The sequence below is a fragment of the Trachypithecus francoisi genome, unplaced genomic scaffold (genome assembly GCF_009764315.1).
Source record: "Trachypithecus francoisi isolate TF-2019V2 unplaced genomic scaffold, Tfra_2.0 Lachesis_group3, whole genome shotgun sequence".
Lineage (NCBI taxonomy): Eukaryota > Metazoa > Chordata > Mammalia > Primates > Cercopithecidae > Trachypithecus > Trachypithecus francoisi.
In genome coordinates, this window is record NW_022681468.1 from 30386379 (window position 1) to 30410853 (window position 24475).

General features: G+C 43.6%; 1 protein-coding gene across 7 annotated transcripts in view; it reads left to right on the forward strand.

Annotated features, from left to right (window-relative positions):
- Positions 1-24475, forward strand: part of ANGEL1 (angel homolog 1) — a 76880-nt gene that overhangs the window by 46714 nt on the left and 5691 nt on the right. For 3 of the 7 annotated variants that reach the window (XM_033187318.1, XM_033187319.1, XM_033187320.1), the window contains 7 exons: positions 2412-2526; positions 7229-7804; positions 8718-8944; positions 9362-9431; positions 10022-10455; positions 12923-13049; positions 13350-13460. In XM_033187318.1, the coding sequence (XP_033043209.1) occupies positions 2424-2526; positions 7229-7804; positions 8718-8944; positions 9362-9431; positions 10022-10455; positions 12923-13049; positions 13350-13460 (1648 nt within the window). In that variant the 5' untranslated portion in view covers positions 2412-2423. Of the gene's footprint in view, positions 1-2411; positions 2527-3888; positions 4336-6614; positions 6787-7228; positions 7805-8717; positions 8945-9361; positions 9432-10021; positions 10456-12922; positions 13050-13349; positions 13461-24475 lie in introns of those variants that run through there. The other 4 variants (XM_033187321.1, XM_033187324.1, XM_033187323.1 and 1 more) reach the window with 4 other exon arrangements.

Consider the following 24475-nt stretch of genomic DNA (forward strand, 5'->3'; position numbering starts at 1 on the left):
AGAGGGGTCATGGGAATTCCATGTTGGACAGAGAAAGAAATGATGACTGAGAGAAAGCTTGAGAAGGACAGAATAGAGAAATCAAGGGTTTGATGGAGTTAAAAGAAAAGATGAAGTAGAAGTGGGAGAGGCAGAAAGCCATGAGAAAGCCATACCCTCAGAGTGGGTGTGTGAATTTATGATTTCAGAGGGGAAACAGTGCCCAGTGATGACATATCCAAGGTGCAGCCAGGGAAGGGAGTGTCTGAAGTACATGGAAATGAAGGTCATTGAGGAGATCATGGCAATGAGCTTCCAGGGGTTAGGATGACTCATCCACACTGGTGACAGGAGGACTAGAGGTAGGGAAGAAGACTGTGAGTCCAGGGCTGAAGTTTCAAGGAATCGGGGAGTGGGCAGGAGGTCAAGGAAAGTCAAGGGTGAGGTTGGGGTAAACATTGATGAGTGCCTGATAAATCTCTAATGAACACATGGATGCATGAATCAGTGAATAAGTGAGCAAATGAATCCAGTAATTCAGACTAATCTGGCATACATTCTGGGAATATCTAGCCATAAATCTTGAGATTCCCAAAGAAAACACTAGGCTCAGAGAAGGCAGATCACTAGGAGTATAGAGGACTTGGGTTATCATAAGAGTTGAAGATGAGCAAATCTTTTCAGCCTATCCTATCTGAGAAGCTGTTTGCGCTCTCTAGACCAGCCCATGTTCAATACCATAGCCATTAGCTCCTTGCAGTATTCAGGACCTGAAAGAAGGCTAGTCCAAATTCAGATGGGTTGTCCAAGTAAAACACACACTGGATTTTGAAGACTTAGTACAAAAAAAGTACATAAAATATCTCATCTTGAACTATTGATTACAAGTTAAAATACAAAATTTTTGGATCTATGAGGTAAAATAAAATATTATTAAATTAATTTCACTTGCTTTATCAATGGATTTATTTTTACTTTTTACACGAGGCTACTAGAAAATTCTAAATTACATGTGTGGTTCACAATATATTTCTTTTGGGCAGCCCTGTTCCAGGTGTTGGTCAGTAGCCTCTGTGATCCTGAAGAAAGCACTATGCCGCCCCAATATTTGCACATGTTCAATCAATAAGTTAATAAATGTAGCCACTCTGTTGGAATTCCACATATATTTGTTGTCATAAGAAAAATGTTAGCCCTCAAGGGCTTAAATTTCTTATACACTGGAACTGTCCCTTTAAGAGAGCATCTTAAGTCTCTCAAAGTATTGCAAAACCTCCCACTTGCTCCATTAGATAGGTTCTGCACCCTGGAAACCATGGCGGTGATGGATGCAGGTGCTCACACTTGTCGTCATTGTTAGCACAGTTGGAATGAATTGAGGGAATCGTCTCTCTTCTTGGGATATTTCTGACACAATGAGGCTGGAGACTGTGCACATTATACTTGTAATTTTCCTCTGACTGGGGAAGCCTAAGGCTCCACTCCTTCAGGCCCAGTCTCCTTGGAACCTGTAGTTACTGGCTTGCTTAGTAATACTTATTACAGTTGGAAGGGCAGGAACCCTATTTTAGCCTGAAATTGTGGAAGAAGATCCTACGTCAGCAGGGTCCGGAGCTGGTTTTTTTTTGCCCAAATCCAAAAATGTAATAGTAAACATTGAGAGTTGACACTGGGTCAGGCACAGTGAGGAAACTGAGGCCCCAAGAGCTTAGCAACCTGAGAGGTTCCACAGGTGAAAGGTGGCAGAGCTAGGATCTCCACGTAGGTGGTGTTGAGATCCACCACACTAACTCCAAAGTGTGTGATCCTCATATCACCCTACACCTTCCAACACAACTGATTATGGACCAGGAAACAAAAAGAGGGAAGCCTCACTTAATTGGTCTCAGAAAAAGCCTCTGAAAGAACATGGATCAGTTGGGCTGACACATTGTGCCCACACATGTGCATTGAACAGCCCAGTTGAGACTAGATCCTTTAGCAGAAGTTCCCAAACCATGCATTGGAATAAGTGTTTAAGGGCCTCATTCCAGGGCTGCTAAATCAGAACTCTGGGAGTAGGGCCTAGAAATTTGTATTTTGAAAGCATTTTCCCAGTGGAGATAAGGGAACCATTACCCTTGATTAGGATCTGATTTGGAACTTGGACTTCTGGATAACTCATGGTACAAAATGGAAGGAGGGTACAAGGAGGGTTTTATTCAAGCCACATCAAAGGAGGGGGCCTGACCTCAGGGGCGCCTTTGGTAGATCCACCATTTGTGCACTAATTTCTAAGGAGGTTCCCAATCTTCAGATTGCTGGGGCCTCTGTTTCGTCTCAAACAAAGGGATGAGTGCTGTTGCCTGAAGGCAGGCAGGCATTGCCACCTCTAGAACTAAGGGTAAGTAGTGGGAAGGCCACAATAACTCTCTCCTTCTTCCTCCTTTTAGTCTTTCAGTGTTATGATGTACCCAGCTGGTCCAGGATCTGGTGACTCCCCAGAAGGCTTCCCTGAACAACCAAGTCTCCAGCCACAAATTGGAAATCGCACAACTCAGACACTGGGTACTGAAACTGGGTGTATCATCCAGTCCCTCCTTCAGAGCCTGTTTGGGGCAGAAGACTTGGGGAGGGAGACTGGGGAAGAGAGACTCAAAGAGGTTGCTAGGTGGCACAGAAGTGATGGCAGAACTGGCCTTCATTTAGTGACATATGCTTTGTTCAACCAGTCAACAAAGGCTTATATGGTGGCTAGCAGTGCTAGCGAATGCAGATTTGGCCACTTGCAAAACCAATGAGCAAGGTCGTGGTATGGTAGAAGGAGACTGACTTTATTACAAACCAAAGCTAGCAGTGGGGAAAAACGATCCAGGCTTTTGCTTTAATGGAACTGCTTCACATTTCCAAGCAAAATGCGAGGCTTTAAGAAGTTTTGGTATGGAGGGTATGCAAGGGGTGAGGCAGTGCAGGTCTTCATGACGAGTTCTGATGACTTGCCTTGAGTTACTGCCCATCTGGTGAACGGGCTGGCATCATCTCGGGCTGGGCTGAGTTGTAAATTAACTGTAGCCTTGAAGCAATCTCCTGGTGGGGGAGATTTCCACAGATGCCTATACTGTTTCAAGATTTAGTCTCTGGAACTTTTAAGCCAACATACAATTAGATATGCTAATAGTGTGTGTGTGGTTGGGGGGATAGGGTGTTGGGGGGTGCCTAGTGGTTAACTGAACAAAAAGAAATAAAGAAATAAAACAATATAACAAGAATATAACCTTCAAGCTGGGTTATTGGTTACAGTAGGTGCTTGGACTGTATTAGAGGTACCTCAAGGTAAGCAAACAACCAGCCAGAACTGGTCCCTGGCCTTGTGGAAGTTTCTCTCTTCTCTCTCTCTCTCTCTCCTCTCTTTATCCTCTCTCCTTTCTTTCTTGACTCCCTTATCAATGGGACACCCTGTCTTCCTAGATTAGGAAAAAGAAGACCCATTTAGAAAGTGGGGAAGGAGACAAAATATTACTTCCTGAAGTAAGGTAGGACTCAATTTGTGACCTAGAATCTGAGACAGGGAAGTAGAGGCAGGAAAAGGGGGAAAATGGGGGAAGAACTCGCTTCCTTTCTGGGCTGAGAAGGGCTAGAAGTCAAGGTTAAGTGGAGCCTTAGAGAAAGTCCAGCTCTTCATTTTACAGGTGAGGAAACTGAGGGGCGAAGAGGTTATAGTGTGGTCACAAGGTGGACACCTAGTTAGCGGCAGAAGTGGGAATAAACTGTAGCCTTTGAATAACACTATGGGGCCTCCAGCGAGGCACTCAATTTTAATCCGGCACGCTTGGGTGGCAGCCGGGAGCTAGGCGAGGGTAGTTGCCATGGGAACCGGTTCCTCCCACTTCCTGCGTGCGCACCCATAGACCTGCGCTCCCAATAAAGTTGTTGTTGAAGCGCTGCGGCGGGAGCGCTGGCTGCACCACGTGGGCCGGACCGGGCCGGGAGCGGGGCCGAGCTGAGGGAGGCCCTGCAGGCAGCAGTGAGGAGCGGAGGCGGGCGCGGGCGGCCGGCCATGATCGCGTCGTGCCTGTGTTACCTGCTGCTGCCGGCCACGCGCCTCTTCCGCGCCCTCTCAGGTACCGGCCAGGCGTACCGACAGACAGGAGCCCGGCCTGGGCCCGCCTCTGCGGGGCTCCGCGGGCGTGGAGCGGCGTGCGGTTGTCCGGGCCTTGCGACTACCGTGCTCCGGGCAGTGCCGACGTGTAGGGAGGCGTTCCTGAGCCCTTGTCCCGCGGGCCCCTCCTGACCCCACGAGGACTGGACCCGGCCGACGATCCTCGTGGGCGGCCCCTCCTCCCGCCTGTTGTCAGATGGCTTCCGGCCACGGTTAAGGTGGAGAGGAGCTGTGGACGGGCAGGGCCCTTTCCTGGCCCTGGGGGTTCAGAGAGATTGTGGGGTCGGCCAAGTCAGCACCCCGAGGGGTCGGGAAGGGGTAGCAGCTCAGACCGAGGCGAATGCCCAAATTCTCGGCGGGTGAGGCGGGTCGGCTCTGGGAGGTTTATGGCCGAAGTACTAGACGCACCGGTCTTCTTCGCCAGGTCAACTTCACACTCACCTTTCACTGCCACCTGGCAGCTCTTGCTCCTATCTCACCGGTGTCTGGTTGAAAAACGGACGCTCAGTCAGAGACACATTTAGATCTCAGCTTTGGAGCATTCCTGCCCCCATCCCCGGCGGTTTAGAGGGAGATGTGCTGGGGTGGGGGCAATGCCCAGTCGATACCTTTGAGGGGGTGGTTATTTCGTTACTTTTTCATGATTTGTCTGCATTCTCAATTCCTGGGCTTTGAAATTACAGAGGGTTTTATGCGACCAGCAGTTTCTGAGATCCCATGGAACTCGCAGACTTTTTGCCTTTAATTTATGGGACAGGACCAAGAAGTACTTAGGAATGAGGGCTCCAACTGTGTATTCTGTGGTTTTCCTTTGTGGAACTTTACACAATTGATACGCAATGTGTGTGTCATTGATAATATATATTTCATATAGAAATATTTTAAATTTATTTTTACTGTGTATCTGCCATTAGAATGCAAACTTCAGGAGGGCAGGGCCACGTCCATTTTGTTCGCTGTATCTCTGGTGTTAACACATTGCTCGGTATATATAGTAGGCACTCAATGAATTCAGGAATGTCTTGTGTGTCTTCTGAGGAATGGGAAACTCCACAGAAGTAATTGTTTTCAGAGAACTAAGGATATTCTTTTAACTATGTTGCTGTTACTCCTGGAGCTCTTCTAATGCCCTCTATGGCAGCCTTAGTGATATAGTATACTAGTCCAGAGGTTTCCAGACCAGTAGAGTCCTAGGGATCTCAGAGGAGGGCCCCTCCCCACCTACACATTACAGTAGTCCCACTTATATTTACTTGGCATATTTGGTTTCCAAATAAGATTTTTAAAAAACAGAAGCATTCTGCTGCTGAAAATCCACCACCACCACTGCCAAAAGACATCTGCCAAAATCGAAAGCCTCTAACTTCGGGCATATGAACCAAAGAACCTCTGCCATCTGGTACACGCAGAGGATGTTTCAAGGGGCAGATAATTAGCAAGTCCTTGAGACTAAAGCTCAATGATCCAGTCCATAGGTTTAGAGCAGGATTTCTCAATCTCAGCACTGTTGATGTTTTGGGCCAGATCATGTGTTGTGGGTCCATCCTGTGAATTGTTGGAAGTTCAGCAGCGTCTCTGTCCTCTAACCACTAGATGCCAGTGGCACTGCTGCAGTTGTGACAACCACGGTGTCTTTGAACATTGCTAAATGTCTTCTGACGGCAAAATCACTGTGGTTAAAAACCATTGTTTAGAAGGACATAAATATACATAGGCTCCAAACAAGATATTTGAACAGTCTTTCAATATTTGAGCCATTTTTAAGTTTTCTTGCCTTAAAAATGCCGGTAAAATGAGTCTAGTGATTGAGGGCCAGCATCGTGCACGTCACTTGTCCTGTGCTGTAAATAAATGGCTCGTCACTTGTCCTGTGCTGTAAATAAATGGCTGGGTGTGTGAGTGTGGGAGTTGTTTGCTCTCACCAAAATACTGTGCTCAGAGTTTTTTAGAGTTTTTCCCACGTTCTTTCTTGCCTGTTGGTTGTGATTTGTGGCTGCAGTAGCAAAGAGATGTCAGCTGTCTCTTACTGTCAACTGTTGGCACCTTGTAATTTATAGCCTCTGATGTGTTGTGGAATGGGAAAGCAGATGATGAAGTTTGTGAAGATTTTATTACAATAAGTAGCTTTAAGAAGAGGCTTAAGGGCCTTTCCTGAGATGTAAATTGTATAGATTTTTGAGACTGTCTACTTTAGGACTTTTTCTTTTGGAATACATTCATAGATCAGGGAATTTATACAACTAGAAAAGCTCTTAGAGATTATCTAGTTCAAACTTCGCTTGTCTCTATTTTTTTAAATTAAATTTTTTTTTTCAATTTTTTTTTTTTTTTTTTGAAATGAGGTCTCACTTTGTCTCCCAGGCTGGAGTGCAGAAGGGCAGTCACAGTTCACTGCAGCCTCGACCTGGGCTCAAGCAGTCCTCTTGTTTCAGCCTCCCAAGTAGCTGGGACCACGGGCATATGCCACCATACTTGGCTAATTTTTAATTTTTTGTAGAGATGAAGTTTCGTTATGTTGCCCAGGCTGGTCTGTAACTCCTGGCCTCAAGCGATCCTGCTGCCTCTGCCTCAGCCTCTGCCTCCCAAAGTGCTGGGAGCCACCACGCCTGGCCTCTTGTTCCCGTGTTACAGTCAAGAGTAACTCCATCTGACTAGGGCCATTGTTCAAGGTCAGTTTTATTAATTTTGCTGCTAGATCATAACCCACAGTTCTGATTCACAGTCAAGTGCTGGTTCTAATGTAATGTGGTTCTTAGAACCGAAGAGTTTGTTAATAGTTTTAACTAAGTCATGTAAAAGGAGTGTGGTTATATGTGCCCATCTGTGTTCTAGATTATGTGAGAGGGCTGTTCTTTCATGCACTGAATATTTATCAGATCCCTGTCTTATAAATTAGTCACCACTTGTAAAGAACAGTGCCTGGCACATAGTGAATACTTTGCCCTGATTATGATGATGATGTTCAGGCATTAAGGTGGGCAGGCTCGGTGATGGTACAGTGATGAGCAAGGTGGATATGGGTCTTGCTTTTATTGGGCTTATGTTTTAGCTGGGAGAAGAGTGTGGATTGGATGACAGTCTTATAACCTGGTATTTTGGCTTTCCTCCTAGATGCTTTCTTTACATGTCGAAAAAATGTCCTTCTGGCGAAGAGCTCATCCTCCCAGGTAGAAGGTGACTTTGCCATGGCCCCTCGGGGCCCTGAGCAGGAGGAATGTGAGGGCCTGCTGCAGCAGTGGCGAGAAGAAGGGTCGAGCCAGGTACTCTCAACTGCAAGTGAGGGGCCCCTTGTAGATAAAGGACTAGCCCAGAGCAGCCTGGCACTTCTGATGGATAACCCTGGAGAAGAGAATGCTGCTTCAGAGGACAAGTGGTCCAGCAGGCAGCTGAGTGACCTTCGGGCAGCAGAGAACCTGGATGAGCCTTTCCCTGAGATGCTAGGAGAGGAACCACTGCCGGAGGTAGAGGGCCCTATGTGGGCAGCTATCCCCATGCAGACGGACCCCCAGTATGCAGACTGTGCTGTCCTCCCAGTGGGTGCCCTGGCCACAGAGCAGTGGGAAGAGGACCCGGCGGTGTTGGCCTGGAGCATAGCACCTGAGCCTGTGCCCCAGGAAGAGGCTCCCATCTGGCCCTTTGAGGGCCTGGGGCAGTTGCAGCCTCCCCCAATGGAAATACCATATCATGGTGAGTCTGACAACTGACTGAGTGAGCCAAGGGAGCAGGGTGTCTCAGGTGTGGGCAGAGCTATTGCTAAAGAGAAGATTCTATGGTAGGGAGCTTTGCCACTGCATTCTATTTTTCTAAGAATCTTGGCGTGTAAGATCTAGAGGGGCCTTACAGATCATCTCATCCAGCCCCATGGTTTTAAAGGTGAAATAATCACAGTGCAAAGAGGTAGCAGAACATGCCTAAAGTCATAAAGCCAGGTAGGGGAAGAACTGAAAGCATACTCTAGTTCTGATTCTCCACAATATCATTTCTCTGGTGGTAACCCTAGGGCTTTCTGAGGGTAGGGATGGAGAGGTCTCAGGGCCTCTATTCTCTATCTCGGTCACAATCACCTCAGTTTTATTTGTGTTGTATATTCAGAGTCCATTAAAGTTTGAAGAAAGGCATCAATAGATTTGAAATCCACTATGCTGCCACATGCCATAGGGGAGATGGGGACACACTGTGGTTTCTAGTCCACAGACTCTTCCAGGTTTAGGGATCAGAAAACACCCAGGGCTGCAGTTAAGTCTAGAAATGTCTTTAACCTCAGGTGACTGTTAAGCACACTCATCTGAGTGATTCTCCAGAGATATATAGATTTATCAAAAATGAGAGATTGTCAGCTTGCATATATGGAGCATCTATTAGATGCTAGGTACTGGTGATGTAGTGGTGAGTAGGCCAAAATCTCTGGTTTTGTGGAGCTAACCATGTCATCTGAAGAATGTTCATAGAGTGCTGCTCAATTCCCCACAGAGAGGGATGGGTGACAGGGCAGATGGTAAAAGGAACTTCAGGCATAATACTACTGAGTCAGGAGTGGAGATGGTGGTGCCTTTGCATTACTTGTACTTGCCATGGAATGCTTCTCCCAATCCCTTTTCAGAAATTTTGTGGCGAGAATGGGAGGATTTCTCCACGCAGCCAGATGCTCAGGGCCTGAAGGCAGGAGATGGCCCTCAGTTCCAGTTCACTCTGATGTCTTATAACATCCTGGCTCAGGACCTGATGCAGCAGAGCTCAGAGCTCTATCTACATTGCCATCCAGACATCCTCAACTGGAACTATCGCTTCATGAACCTCATGCAGGAATTCCAGCACTGGGACCCCGATGTGAGTGAAAAGGGGAGTTGCCATCTTGCATTGTTGCTGGACCTGGGCTCTTTCCCAGTGCTCTTAGAAGATGAGTTCAACCCCATAGTTGTTCAAATGATTGGAGTCCTATCTAGGGCTGGAGTCTGCCTGCCTGGTGTCAGTGAGTTGTTGGCAGATGCTGAGAAGAATCTCCCTAGGTATGCACTTTCCAGCACCTTTATGCAGGAAGGGAGGCTTGAGGGATTCAAGGAGCAGGAAAATCCAGTGCATATGTCTAATCTCTTCAGCATAGATCTGGGCCTGTTCTTGCTGTTGGTGACTGGGAAGTTTCACTGTGACCCAGCAGCTTCTTACCTGGCCTCAGGACCTGCTCCTAGAGGGTGGGGGTCACATTCCAGCACTCTGGAGTGATTGGGTTCCTTGTCAATTTCCCAGATCCTGTGTCTCCAGGAAGTCCAGGAAGATCATTACTGGGAGCAACTGGAACCCTCTCTGCGAATGATGGGTAATGCAGCTCCCTGGGATGCTTGCCAGCTTTTCTTTCTACAGCCTTGCCTACTCTCTCCTGAAGACCCCATCCTTCCCTTTTGTCTTGGTAAACCCTCAGTTTCACCTGTGAGCTAGCTCCTTCCATGTGCGCCTGAGAAAGTAGAATTCTGCAGTTTTAAAGCAATTCTGACATACATTGCTATTTGATCCTTGAAGTATACCCAGTGTGGTGAGACTGTTATTATTCCCATTTTACAGATGAGAAAACTGAAGTTCTGAAAATTCGTGTGACTTCCTCAGAATCACAAAGCTACAAAGCTAGTAGATGTGGAGCTAGGAATTCAGCTTGTCTGACTCTAGATTCTGGGCTCTTTTCTATCATGTTACATTGCTTCATACCCTTCCCTCCTTGCCCTTCCAGCCCCTCAGTCACCTAGTTACAGCTGTAAGGGGGAACCTGCTGAACCAAGGAAGTGGCAAAGGCTTCTTATATTGAGTAGCAGGAACAGTGCCTCAGCGGCACACACTGGGACTGCTGGTGCTGGTTGGAAGGGATTCAGGCTTTAAGGACTCTGACCCATCTCCTTGGTGGGGTTTTCCTTGCAGGCTTTACCTGTTTCTACAAGAGGAGGACCGGGTGTAAAACCGATGGCTGTGCCGTTTGCTACAAGCCCACCAGATTCCGCCTGCTTTGTGCCAGCCCTGTGGAGTACTTCCGGCCTGGCTTGGAGCTACTTAATCGGGATAATGTGGGCTTAGTGTTGCTACTGCAACCACTCGTCCCAGAAGGCCTGGGGCAAGTCTCGGTGGCCCCGCTGTGTGTGGCAAATACCCATATCCTTTACAACCCACGCCGGGGTGATGTCAAGCTGGCGCAGATGGCCATTCTCCTGGCAGAAGTGGACAAGGTGGCCAGATTGTCAGATGGCAGCCACTGCCCCATCATCTTGTGCGGGGACCTAAATTCTGTCCCTGATTCACCTCTCTACAACTTCATCAGGGATGGAGAGCTCCAGTACCATGGGATGCCAGCCTGGAAGGTGAAATGGGAGAGGCCACAGTGGGGGTGGGAACATGGTCTAGAGAGAGATTCAGCTGTTAGCACCAGTGCTTCTTCTGTGGCAGGGACCTCAGTACACCTGCTCTGGCCTGTTCCTCCTTTTTCTTATTATGTTGAATAGCTTGTACCCAAGCCTGGAAGTTAAGAATTCTTGAGTACTTCGGCATGTTGGGATTTTTTTCAGTTTTTATCATTAATATTTTTCATTCACAAGTAGTACGTGAGTATGTACTTGGAGGAACTTAAACATTATACAGTAAGGCACAGGCCTGTTTTATTAACCACATTCCCTTTCTATTCTCTTAGAGTCACATAATGACTGTTCTAAGTTTGGTGGTAGTCTTTTAGCTTGCTTTCTTTGCATTTACAGTGATATCTATGTTCCTATGGTATTGTGATCAGTGTTTACATTTGTTAAGCACTTAACTCTGTGCCATGTGCTATTTTGAGCACTTTATACTAATTAACTCATTAGTTTTCACGATTTCCATCATGGCTTCCATTTTATAAATGAGGAAACTAAAGCCCAGAAAAGTGAAGTAATTTGCCGTAGGTTATGCGGGTAGTTAGTGGTGGAGCCAGGATTTGTAACCAGGTGGTCTGGCTGCAGAGCTCTTACCCTCAAATACTGTGCTGTGATTGCTTATAACAGCCAATATGTAATCTGCCATGTGTGTTTTATAAACATGATACACTACTATATGTTTCATTTGTAGCTTGTTTTTTTCCACTCAGCAATTTGCATATGGATCTCATTCCTTCTAACTGTTGAGTGTTGATGACAGACACCTCATAGTTTTATCAGCTTGTGCTGATTTCTTTATGTCACTTAATCTCCTTGTTCCTCTATTTTGCCCCTGCTGTTTCAATTTATTGACTAACTTTTGGCAAGGCACGATGGTGGAAGGACACAAAATGATTGAATTACTGTTGCGCACGCGGGATTTTATGTAAATGAGCCAGATGTGTGCAGAGAAAGGCATGATCTTGCCCTAAAGGAGCTGTAATCAAGGAGCTCAGGGAACCGGGAAAAGAATTGACTGCCTGCCACATGACAGGCACTGTTAGGCATAGTGAATGAGAGCACTTGCTTTGAAGCCAGACAGTCCTGAATTCAGATCCCTGCTCTGCCACCTTGAGCAAATTACTTAACTTTCTTAAACCCAATTTGCCTCATCCATACAATGGGGGATATAATGGGACCTGCCTCAGAGGTGTTTTTTTGGGTGAATTAAATAAATGCGTGTAAAGTGTTTTCTAATATCTGGTTCAAAGTCAGTAACTGGTAGTGATATTAAGATTCTTAACTGTACATGGAATTATTATCCCATTTTATTTGTTTATTTATATTTTGAGACAGAGTCTCGCTCTGTTGCCCAGGCTGGAGTGCAATGGCACGATCTTGGCTCACTGCAACCTCCGCCTCCTGGGTTCATGTGATTCTCCTGCCTCAGCCTCCTGAGTAGCTGGGATTACAGGAGTGTGCCATCATGCTCGGCTAATTTTTGTATTTTTAGTAGAGACGGGGTTTTGCCATGTTGGCCAGGCCGGTCTTGAACTCCTGAACTCAGGTGATCCACCTACCTTGGCCTCCTGAAGTGCTGGGATTACAGACGTGAGCCACTGCGTCTGGCCTATCCCATTTTATAGTAGGAGATGTTGAACCCAAGAGAGTTAACAAACTTGCCCAAAGTCACACAGCTATTAAGTGGCCATTGAATTACAGATCTGTTTTACTTCAGATGACATATTGAAAATGTATGCCCTTATAGGGCAGGGGGATTCTGTCTATCGCTACTCTATCCCCAGCACCTAGCTAGTGTCTTTTGGCTTTCAAATATTTGTTGTTGTTAAATGGCATAAAGGGACTTGCTACACACGTTGGAGATGTGCAGATGACTGATGTTGCCGAATGTTTCCCCTACTACGTTTTGTCCGTTCCCAGGCTGCTCATTGGCTTTGACCGAGGATGGTGACGTAGATACGGTAAAGTGCTTTGGTGCTTTCCCATTTGGTTTGACCCTGTGGTTTCCCAGTAATAGGTTCAGGATATTAGACCTTGATCCAGAAGATCCAAAGATGAGGATAAACCTTTAACCATTGCAACTTAAAGCCCCTGAGAGTTGATATTCCCTGTGGAGGAGAATTGTATTGATTTTTTGGAGGTAAAATTTGGGGAACCACGTGTTCATACTATTCGATTCCCCTTGATTCAGTCTCTTCTCCTCCTCCTGTTTCATGGACATTTCAGTGTTGCCAGTGAAAAAGTAATGGTTTTAATTTGGTCCTTATTTTTAACCTGCCCCTGAGACTTACATGCTTGCTTATACCATGTATGTAGTGTGTGATTGTGTGTGTTTGTATTTGTCCACATGTCCCAAAACATGGGCTGTTATTTCCTTTTTCTATCTTGGTTTCCTTATTCCCACCCTGCTCTTTCCTTGCAGGTATCTGGACAGGAAGACTTCTCTCATCAGCTTTACCAGAGGAAGCTGCAGGCCCCCCTGTGGCCCAGCTCCCTGGGCATCACTGATTGCTGCCAGTATGTCTCCTCCTGTCACCCCAAGAGATCAGGTGAGCACATGTCACATTCTTGGTTGGCTGTGTCTTCATGTCTATTTTGGGAGAAAGCTGGTGTCTCAATGACAAGAAAAAGTGTAATCCCTCATTTCTCTTAGCAGATTCTTCTGTTTTCTCACTGTCCTCCCAATGGCCGTCCAATAAAATCGACAACTTTAAATCACAGCCATTGGAAAATCTCCTTGTCTTCTGAATCCTTCCTCTGTGGATCTATGCTGGAAGTTGCTTGGTACTAAGGAGGTCTCAGCATGTTGCTTCATCTTCTTTCACTATATGGCTTTTCCTGGTTTACAGAGAGACGCAAGTATGGTCGAGACTTCCTGCTACGTTTCCGCTTCTGCGGCATCGCTTGTCAGCGACCAGTAGGATTGGTCCTCATGGAAGGGGTGACAGATACTAAGCCAGGTAATGGAAACGAATCCCAGTTTCTTGGTCTTCTTTCTTCTTTACTCCTGATGTTTGTCAGTTATGTGGTTTCCTGCTCTATTCTAAGTATAATTCTTAGAGATTCGCTTCTGGTAATACGTATACTTAGAAGGAAGCTCAGTTGAGTTCGGTGGCCATTGCATGGATGTGCAGTGTGATAAGAGCACCAGACCAGGAATCAAGACACCTGGGTTCTAACTAGCTTTGAGAGCTTGGGTAAGCCACTTAACCTTTTTAGACTTAAGTTGTTAATGACTAGCATGTGTACAGCATATATAGGGGAGAAGTTATACACGATGGGGCTTTGAAAATCATAAGGTGACAGTGGTTCTGGTTTTAATAAAAGTTGATCCTACTGAGAAATTTCAGATTGAATGTAGCAGCGTATACTTGACATTCTCCCCTTCTTGTCTCTGAAACCACTTCAAAGCAACAAGGAGAATGGAAAAAAGAAATGTAAACTCCATTGTAGACAAAACTGGGAGATTCGAAGATATCTGACACCAAGAACCACAACACAGAAGGAATGCCTGCAAGAAGCACTGGAGATCGTGCAGGGGTGCTAGAGGAAGTATAGAGAGACTTATCTGGGGGATATGTGGATCTCAGAAAGAACTAGCTGAGTACTTTTTCCCATCTGGAGCATAAAACCGAAATCCCTTTTTTTTCCCGACAAGAATAGAAAGCACAGGTCATGATAGGAGAGTCTCTGGACCAATTTTGATCATATGAGGCAGTGGAGGAGGGACTGATCAAGGATCAAGCCGTATTTCTGTTAAGCAATTTGGTCAAGTGGTAGAGAGGGTAGATAAGATACTTGTAGAGTTGCGTATCTCTTTTGGCTTGGGAGAGAGATTAAAAGGATGCCTACATAACCCTGTGTCAAAAAGAAAATTCCTGTTACTTGAAATACCCAGTCCTTCCCTTATATAAACTTTGCACAAATAACTGGTGGAGAAAAACCTCAACTAATTCAAAGCTGTGTTGTCAAAAAGGAGGAGCATGGAATCTGTACTAAAATACTACAAGAAAAAAGGAACAGAAAAGCAATAGGCGGATAAAGAATGTTTAACTTCAAAGATAAAAATAATTGCCATGGAGCTTATAGAAATTATGATTACTTTCTCGTGAATAAAGGAGTTGTCTTTATTTTTATTTTATTTTATTTTATTTTTTTATGATGGAGTCTCACTCTGTCACCAGGCTGGAGTGCAGTGGCACCATCTTGATTCACTGCAACCTCCGCCTCCTGGGTTCAAGTAATTCTCTTGCCGCAGCCTCCTGAGTAGCTGGGATTACAGGTGCACGCCGCCATGCCTGTCTATTTTTTTTTTTGGATTTTAGTAGAGATGGGGGTTTCACCATGTTGTCCAGGCTGGTCTCGAACTCCTGACCTCAGGCAGTCTGCCTGCCTTGACCTCCCAAAGTGCTAGGATTACAGGCGTGAGCCACTGCGCCCAGTCAAGAAATTGTCTTTATGAAAGAAAGAGCACAAAAATAACTGCCTATAAAGTAAGTTCAGGCATGTGGCAAAGCATCAGAAGATGAAATGTAAGCTGCAGAGCTCAGAAAAGAAGTGGAATAAAACATAAAAATATTACAAAAAATAAAGACAAAATTGTATGCAGCACAAGTAGGAATAGATACTGTTGAAAACAAGGTAAGAGACAGGCCTGGAAATCCAAACAAAACAAACAAAAAAAACAAAATGAGAAGTAAAAGGTTAGAAAGGGTTAGAGAGAAAATGACAGTAATGAAAGATAAAGGAGATTTAACTTATACATAATTGGAGTTTCCAAAGAAGAAAGCCTATAATATAATAACAGAAAAAATATTTAAAGATAATTATTCAAGAAAGATTTTCCCAAGGTGAAAAGATGGGAATTTTCAGATTGAGAAGACATGTGTCCCAGTAAAAAATGATTAAGGAGCCAGGCACCCTGGCACACACCTATAATCCCAGCATTTTGGGAGACCAAGACAGAAGGATTGCTTGAACCCGGGAGTTTGAGACCAGCCTGGGCAACAAAGTGAGACACCGTCTCTACAAAAAATAAAAAAATTAGCCAGGCATGGTGATGCGTGCCTGTGGTCCTGGCTACACAGGAGGCTGAGGCAAGAGGATTGCTTGAGCCCAGGAGGTCAAGTCTGCAGTGAGCCATGTCCGTACCACTGCACTCCAGCTTGGGTGACAGTGAGACTAAAGATGTAGGAGAATTAATACTAAGACATTCTAGTGAGGTTCCTGGAAGTCAAAGATGAAAGAGTCTTTTGGGCAGTTAAAAGATTGAGCTACTTTGAAGTCTAGCAGTAATGAGGTTGACCTCAGACCTTTTTTTTTTTTTTTTGAGACAGAGTCTTGCTTTGTCATCCAGACTGGAGTGCAGTGGTGCTATCTTGGCTCGCTGCAACCTCCGCCTCCTGGGTTCGAGTAATTCTCCTGCCTCAGCCTCCCCAATAGCTGGGACTCTGGGCATGCGCCACCATGCATGGCTAATTTTTTTGTATTTTTAATAGAGATGGGGTTTCACCACGTTGGCCAGGCTGGTCTCAAACACCTGACCTCAGGTGATCTGCCCACCTCAGCCTCCCAAAGTGCTAGGATTACAGGTGTGAGCCAGTGCACCCGGAAGACTTCAGACTTCTTAATATTGACATCCAACTCCAGAAGACAGTGGATTAAGGTTTCTAGGAAAGAAGATATAGTTCAAGAATATTATACTCAACTAACAACCTTTCTTCAAGAAACTACTAGAGGAGTAACTGAAGGCAACCAAGCAATGGCTGGGAAAACTATAGTAAAAGGACTGCTGATTAACACTGAATTTATTTTCTTCTTGTAAGAGTTTAATTTGAATTGGCATTTTTCACAGAGCAACAAACATGTCTGTGGCCCAGTTTATTTTTAATTGCAAAGTGAAAGTATTATTACAGCTCTGTCAATAGCAATAGTAATAACAATGATGGCCACCCTGTATTGAGTGAACCAGCAGGTACAGGAACTGGGATAAGTAAATTCTGTGTCAGTCAGGTTCAGGCAGAGGAGCTCAGTGTTTTAGAATTACAAAAACAGTAATAGGATCTCACTTAGATAATTTCATATTAAGAATAGGTTATTTAAATCAGCGATGTACTTGAATGAAACATAAATAGTAACAAAATTAAACCAAGAACCTTTAAAATATATACTGGCAATCACTTTGTAGGTAGAAAAGACTCATTCTATAGGGGCAAAATAGCCAGTTCCCCAACGGTGCAAAATAACAGTAGTATTTTGAAAATTGAGATTAGATTTGGGTAAACACACTCATTCTCCACATACTCTGAATGTACCCTTCTGTTTGTTCAATGCTCCTACCCAGGGCTGAACAGGCTCTTGATGAATCTCTTTTAAAGAGTCTAAATCTAAATTTTTTTTTTCATGACAGAGTCTCACTGTTTCACCCAGGCTGGAGTGCAGTGGTACAGTCGTGGCTCACTGTGTAGCCTTGATCTCGTAGGCTCGAGTGATCCTCCCACCTCAGCTTTCCCAGTAGCTGGGACTATAGGCACATGATACCATGCCCAGCTAATTTTTGTAATTTTTGTAGACCCGGGGTTTCACCATGTTGCCTAGTCTGGTCCCGAACTCTTGAGCTCAAGCCTTCCTCCCGACTCGACCTCTCAAAGTGCTAGGATTATAGGAGTGAGCCACCATGCCCAGCCAACTATCCTTATTTTAAGAAGGCCATGAATGGAGTAAAAGGAGATCTTAGTGTGTGAGTTCATTTTTTCTAGAGGCTCTGTTTAGATATGCTACCAATATTTCCAGTTCAATACCAGAATCCTCCAACCCAACTGTGCATTTCAAAACATGACAACTTAACTGTGACACTAGCTTGAATGGGGAGCCTCTGAGTACAGAGAAAGATTCAGTGCTAGGTAGTGATGGTTTGATTTTCCCATAAGCTGACATTACATTGTACTGGAGCATTCTGTGCCATCAATGTGTGTAATAAAATACATTGTGATTTTTACTGTTTCCAACTCCCTTTGTTTTTGTTTGTTTGTTTTGGTTTTTTTTTTTTTTTTGAGATGGAGTCGCACTCTGTCACTCAGGTTAGAGTGCCGTGACACAATCTTGGCTCACTGCAACCTTTGCCTCTTGGGTTCAAGCAATTCTCGTGCCTCAGCCTCCCAAGTAGCTGGGATATACAGGCATGTGACACCACGCCCAGCTGGTTTTTGTATTTTTAGTAGAAACAGGGTTTCACCATGTTGGCCAGGCTGGTCCTAAACTCCTGGCCTCAAATGATCCACCCACCTTGGCCTCCCAAAGGGCTGGGATTACAGATGTGAGCCACCAGGCCCAGCCTCCAACTCCCTTTGTAATGGAATAATTTGTTAAAACGGTATTTAATTTTTAAGTTCTCCCTCATTGTTAACATTTCTATTATGAATGATTTCTTTTTTCCAGTATGGTTATTAAAGATACTGTCTTAGTCCATTTGGGCTGTCGTAACAAGATACCATAAACTGGGTAGCTTTTAAACAATAGAAATTTATTTCTCATGGTTCTAGAGGCCGGGAAGTTGAAGATCAAGGCACTGGCAGAAGCTGGGTACAATGGTTCACACCTGTAATACCAGCACTTTGGGAGGCTGAGATGGAAGGATTACTTGAGGCCAGGAGTTTGAGACCAGTCTGAGCAACATAGCAAGACCCTGTCTCTACAGAAAATTCAAAAAGATGAGTTGGGCATGATGGCATGCAACTGTAGCCTTAGCTACTCAGGAGGCTGAGGTGGGCGGATCACTTGAGCCCAGAAGTTTGAAGTTACAGTAAGCTATGATTGCCCCACTGCACTCCCGCCTCGGCAACAGAGACCCTGTCTTTTAAAAAAAAAAAAAGGGCACTGGCAAATTTGGTGACTGGTGAGGGCCTGCTTCCTGATTCATGAGCATCATCTTCTCAGTGGTGGAAGAGGAAGAGGAAAGGGGTCTCTTTTGGGCATCTTTTATAAGATCACTAATCCTATCCGTGAGGACCCCACACTCATGACCTAATCACCTCCCAGGGTGCCAAGTGCCACCTCCTACTGTCATCACCGTGGGGGTTAGGATTTCACCATATGAATTTGACACAAACATTTAGACCATAGCAGACATTAAAAGGAATTACTGTGTTTTCTTTCTCATAGGCACTGGCCCATTACACTGAATCTTGGAGCTTTAAGTCTTTTAACAAGTAAGAGCAAACCATGTGCACATTTTAGCACATTACAGAAAAGGCAATTGCTAATGAGTGATTTTTGTAAACTCCTAGTTGACAAACTGACCAGAAGGTCACATAGTCACACAGCAAAGGCTAAGGCTATCTGGTCAGTTTTCTTTTTCTTTTCTTTTCTTTTTTGAGACAGAGTCTCACTCTGTTGCCCAGGCTGGAGTGCCCAGAGTCTCACTCTGTTGCTCACTGCAACCTCTGTCTCCTGGGCTCAAGTGATTCTCCTGCCTCAGCCTCCCAAGTAGCTGGGATTGCAGGTGCACGCCACCACGCCCAGCTAACTTTTTGTAGTCTTAATAGAGATACGGTTTCACCATGTTGGCCAGGCTGGTCTTGAATCCTGGCCTCAAGTGATCCCCCTGCCTCAGCCTCCCAAAGTGCTAGGATTACAGGTGTGAGCCACTGTGTCTGGCCTATCTGGTCAGTTTTCTAAGCAGAAAAGTTAATTTTAGTTTGTTTGTTTTTTAACAAGCCTACAGCTGACATCATAAAAGAGCAGGAAAGTCCTAAATCCAGCTTCTCTACTGGCTGTTGTGTGATACAACTGAGGATCCTCTTCCCAAGTACTTGTAGAGGAACTTGCATGTGTTTGGCTGCTACTATTGCTGAATGGGCCCAGGAAGAGGCTGGAGCTCATGTAGAGGTAGCAGCTCATGTGACCTGGAGCAGAGTAAATGGAAGCCTTGAGTCCTGTATGACTGCCAGAGCAGTGCTGTTTGTTCACAGTGCTGCATGGTAAAAATGGTGTCTAGTGAAATCATGTTTAAGATCCTGCAGGTCACTGTGATTTTGTGTGTGTGTGTGTGTGTGGCATATTGTAATGATAAAGGATGTAACTCAAAGATACTAGCGTTAAGAATGTTTATGCTCCAAATAACATTGCATCAACAATCACAAAGTGAAACCATAGGCTGTAACATGGAGTAATAGACAATAACTAAAGGTAGAAGGCTTTAATTGATCTTTCTGAGTCTGCAGTAGATCAGGTAGATGAAAGATGACTAAGAATATAGAATAACTAAGTAACATGTCAGATGATAAATCTGATTCATATATATCAAACACCGAACATTGACAGCAGAGAGGACATTTTCTTTCTAAGAATTCGTAGGAAATTCTTAGGAATTGATCATATATTAGATCATAAAGCACATGCAATAAACATGTAATTTAAAATTGAAAAAGAGGCTGGGCACAGTGTCTGACACCTGTAATCCAGAACTTTGGGAGGCTGGCTGAAGCAAGTGATTCTCTTGAGTCCTGGAGTTCGAAATAAGCCTGTGCAATGTGGCAAAACCCTGTCTCTGCAAAAAATAGAAAAATTAGCCAGGCATAGTGGCATGTGCCTATACTCCCAGCCACCCAGAGGCTAAGGTGAAAGGATGGCTTGAGCCCAGAAGGTCAAGGCTGCAGTGAGCTGTGATGACACCCCTGCCTGAGTGACAGAGCGAGACCCTAGCTCAAAAAAAAAAAAAAAAGAAAAAGAAAAAGGAAAAAAAAATACTGTGAACTGGACATTTAAAAAACTTTTTGATCAAAGAGGAAAATTTAAACTGAAATTGCGGAATATCTAGAAAATAACAGTAATGAAAATACCGTTATATTTGTTGGATATATAGCTAAAATGGTGTTCAGGGAAAAATTCGTAGAATTACATAGAATATTTAGAATCATAGAATGATATTAATAGATATGAAGGGATGAAAGTGAATTAAGGCACCCAGTTCAAGAAATTAGAAAAAGAAACTGAAAGCAGAAGGAAAGAAGATTCGAATGGAAGTAATTTTAAAAACAGAAAATGGAAGAACTCATAAACCCTTAAGAGTTGGTTGCTTGGATGAAAAACAGCTGTCAATTAAAAAAGCTCATTAGCTAACCTATGTAAGGGGGAAAAGAGGAGCAGTAACAAGCATCCAGATGCGGAGGAATCAAGACTCACAAGAGTTTTTGTTGTTGTTTTTGCTCAAGTAAGTGCAAAAGAAATGGAAAATTTGGATGGCATATAGGCCGGGCGCGGTGGCTCAAGCCTGTAATCCCAGCACTTTGGGAGGCCGAGACGGGCGGATCACGAGGTCAGGAGATCGAGACCATCCTGGCTAACACGGTGAAACTCCGTTTCTACTAAAAAATACAAAAAACTAGCCGGGTGAGGTGGCGGGTGCCTGTGGTCCCAGCTACTTGGGAGGCTGAGGCAGGAGAATGGCATAAACCCGGGAGGCGGAGCTTGCAGTGAGCTGAGATCCGGCCACTGCACTCCAGCCCGGGTGACAGAGCGAGACTCCGTCTCAAAAAAAAAAAAGAAAATTTGGATGGCATATAAATGTAATTTACTAAAACTGATTCCCGTGGAGATTGTCTAAATAGACTAATGACCATGAGGTGAAAAATAATAGGAAAAGTTCTCAGAGATACAGTCCCTCAGAAACACCAGGCTCAGATTGATAGGGAATGTCCTCAAACCTTTCAAAACATATATTTCCATTATTTAAATTGTTACAAAGTACAGACAGAGAAAGGGGCCGGGTTATTTTTATGAAATAATATTGACACCGACACCTGACAATAAATACGCAGAAAGAGAAAACTACAGACTCTAATGTTCTCCACCTATGAATATTGATGCAAAAAAATTTAAATGGAAGATCAGGAAACAAAATCTAGCAGCACATTGAAAGAGTAATATACCATGACCAACTGGAGTTTATTAGAAATATAGGGATAGTTCAATATTGAGATATCTATTAATATAATTTTATGTATGTGTGAAATCTAAAATATATGAAACCTATGCCATTCTCTGTATAGATGTTGAAGAGACATCTGTTAACATTCAACATCTAATCTAGATTCTTTTAAAACAAACCCTCTTTTTTTTTTTTTTTTTTTTTTTTTGAGGCGGAGTCTCGCTCTGTCGCCCGGACTGGAGTGCAGTGGCCGGATCTCAGCTCACTGCAAGCTCCGCCTCCCGGGTTTACGCCATTCTCCTGCCTCAGCCTCCCAAGTAGCTGGGACTACAGGCGCCCGCCACCTCGCCCAGCTAGTTTTTGTATTTTTTTAGTAGAGACGGGGTTTCACCATGTTAGCCAGGATGGTCTCGATCTCCTGACCTCGTGATCCGCCCGTCTCGGCCTCCCAAAGTGCTGGGATTACAGGCTTGAGCCACCGCGCCCGGCCAACAAACCTTCTTAAATTAAGAAAAAAATGGGTAATTTCTTACACCATTGAAATATATTTATTTCAACTCCAAACAGCATCTTGATTAAAGAAAAAAACTCTAATAGCATTCCTGTTAAAGTTAGGAACAAGACAAGGACAAGACTATCATGATATAACTGTGTTTGGAGATACCAGCCAACAGAATTAGAAGTAGAAAATAGAAATATAGCAAAATAGAAATATAAAAGTGGAAAGGAGGGGGTAAATTATTACTTGCTGATGATACTGTTTTAAAACTGGTAATCCAAGAGAATAAACTAAAACAGCATTAAGCATTGAGATAATTCTGGAAGGTAAGCTGGGTACAAAATTAATGTGCAGAACTTAGTAGTGTTCCTTTATAAAGATACATGTTTATTAAAAGATATGAAAAAAATACACTGTGTAAGAACAACAAAAAGAAAAAATATAGAAATCTAACAGGAAGAATATAAGGCATATAAAGGGGAATTTCTTTTTTCTTTCTTTTTTTTTTTTTTTTGAGATGGAGTCCCGCTCTGTTGCTCACACTGGAGTGCAGTGGCACGATCTCGGCTCACTGCAATCTCTGCCTCCAATGTTCAAGTGATTCTTCTGCCTCAACCTGCGGAGTAGCTGGGGTTGCTCACCCACCACCACGCCCAGCTAATTTTTTGTATTTTTAGTAGAGACAGGGTTTCACAGTTTTAGCCAGGATGGTCTCAATCTCCTGACCTCGTGATCCACCTGCCCCAGCCTCCCAAAGTTCTGGGATTACAGGCGTGAGCCACCGCGCCTGGCCTAAGCGGGTATTTCATTTCATCTAAATTATCAAATATATTGGCGTGAAGTTGTTCGTAACATTCCCATATCCTTTTTTTGAACAGCTTTATTGAAATGAAATTCACATGTCATAAAATCCTCCCATTTTAAGTGTGTAATTAATTGGTTTTTAGTATATTCAGGGTTGTGCGACCATCACCATGATCTAATTTTAGAACATTTTCATCACCCACAAAAGAAACCTTACACCCATGAGTCACTTTCCATTCACTTCTCCCCTTGTCAAAAATCAATTGACCATAGATGTATGTATTTCTGGACTCTCAGTTCTGTTCCCTTCCTGTCTATGTCTGTCCTTATGCCAGAACCACACTGTCTTGGTTACAATCGTTTTGTATATAGTAGTCCACCTTCTCAGTGATTTTGCCTTCCTTGGTTTCAGTTACTCATGGTCAACTGAGGTTCAAAAACATTAAGATACTTTGAGGGAGAGAGAGACCACATTCACATACCTTATTACAATATATTGTTATAATTGTTCTATTTTTATTATTAGTTATTGTTAATCTTTTAATGTACATAATTTATAAAGTCAGCTTTATTTTAGGTATGTTTAGGAAAAAACAGTATATTTAGGGTTTGGTACTATCCATTGTTTCAGGCATCTCCTGGGGGTCTGGGTATGTATGCCCCATGGATAAGGTGGATTACTGTACTTTTGAAATAAGGATGAGTAAGTCCTCTGACTTTGTTTTTTTTAGGATGATTTTGGTCTCTTCTGGGTCTCTTGTATTTCCACATGAAATTTAGGATCATCATATCCATTTCTGCAAAAAAAAAAAAAAAAAAAACCCAAAAACCAACCAGTTGGGATTTTGATAGGCATCTACAAATCTTTCCTTTCCTTTCCTTTTTCTTCCTCCTTTTTCTCCTCCTCTCCCCTTTCCTCCCTCTTCTTCCTTCCCCTCCCCTCTTCCTTCTCCTCCCCTCTCCTCTTTCCTTTTTTCCCCTCTCCCCTCCGCTCCTCTTTCTTCTCTCCCCTTTCGTTTCTTTCCTTTCTGTGACAGGGACTCAGTCTGTTGCCTAGGGAACTATTGCCATTTTAACAATATTGTCTTATGGCCAATGAACATGGGCTGGTTTTCCTTATTTAGATCTTTAATTTCTTTTCAAGTTTTGTAATTTTTAGTTGCCTACGCTATTTTTATTAAATTTTTCCTAATTTCATTTTTTGATGCTATTGTAGATGGAATTGTTTTCTTTATTTCATATTTGGATTGTTGATTGCTAGCGTATAGAAGTATTTTTGTGTATTGATCTCGTACCTGCAATCTTGCTGAACTCATTTATTAGTTCTAATAGTTTCTTAGTGGATTTCTTAGGATTTTCTCTATATAAGATCATGTCATCTTGCAAATAGAAATAGTATTCCTTCTACTCCAATCTGGATTCCTTTTATTTCTTTTTCTTTCATAAATACTCTGACTAAAACTTTTGGTACAGTGTCAAATAGAACTGGTGAGAACAGACACCCTTTTCTTGTTTCTGATCTTAAGGGTAAAGCTTTCAGTCTTTCACCATTAAGTAGGATATTATCTGTGAGTTTTTCACAGATTCTCTTTATCAGGTTGAGAAAGGTTTTTTCTATTCCTAGTTTTTTGAGTGTTTTTAACTCATGAAAGGGTGTTGAATTTTGTCAAATGTTTTTCCTCTGTCTGTTCAGATAAGCATGTGGCTTTTTTTTTTTAAACTTAAGTGTTCTATTGTAACATATC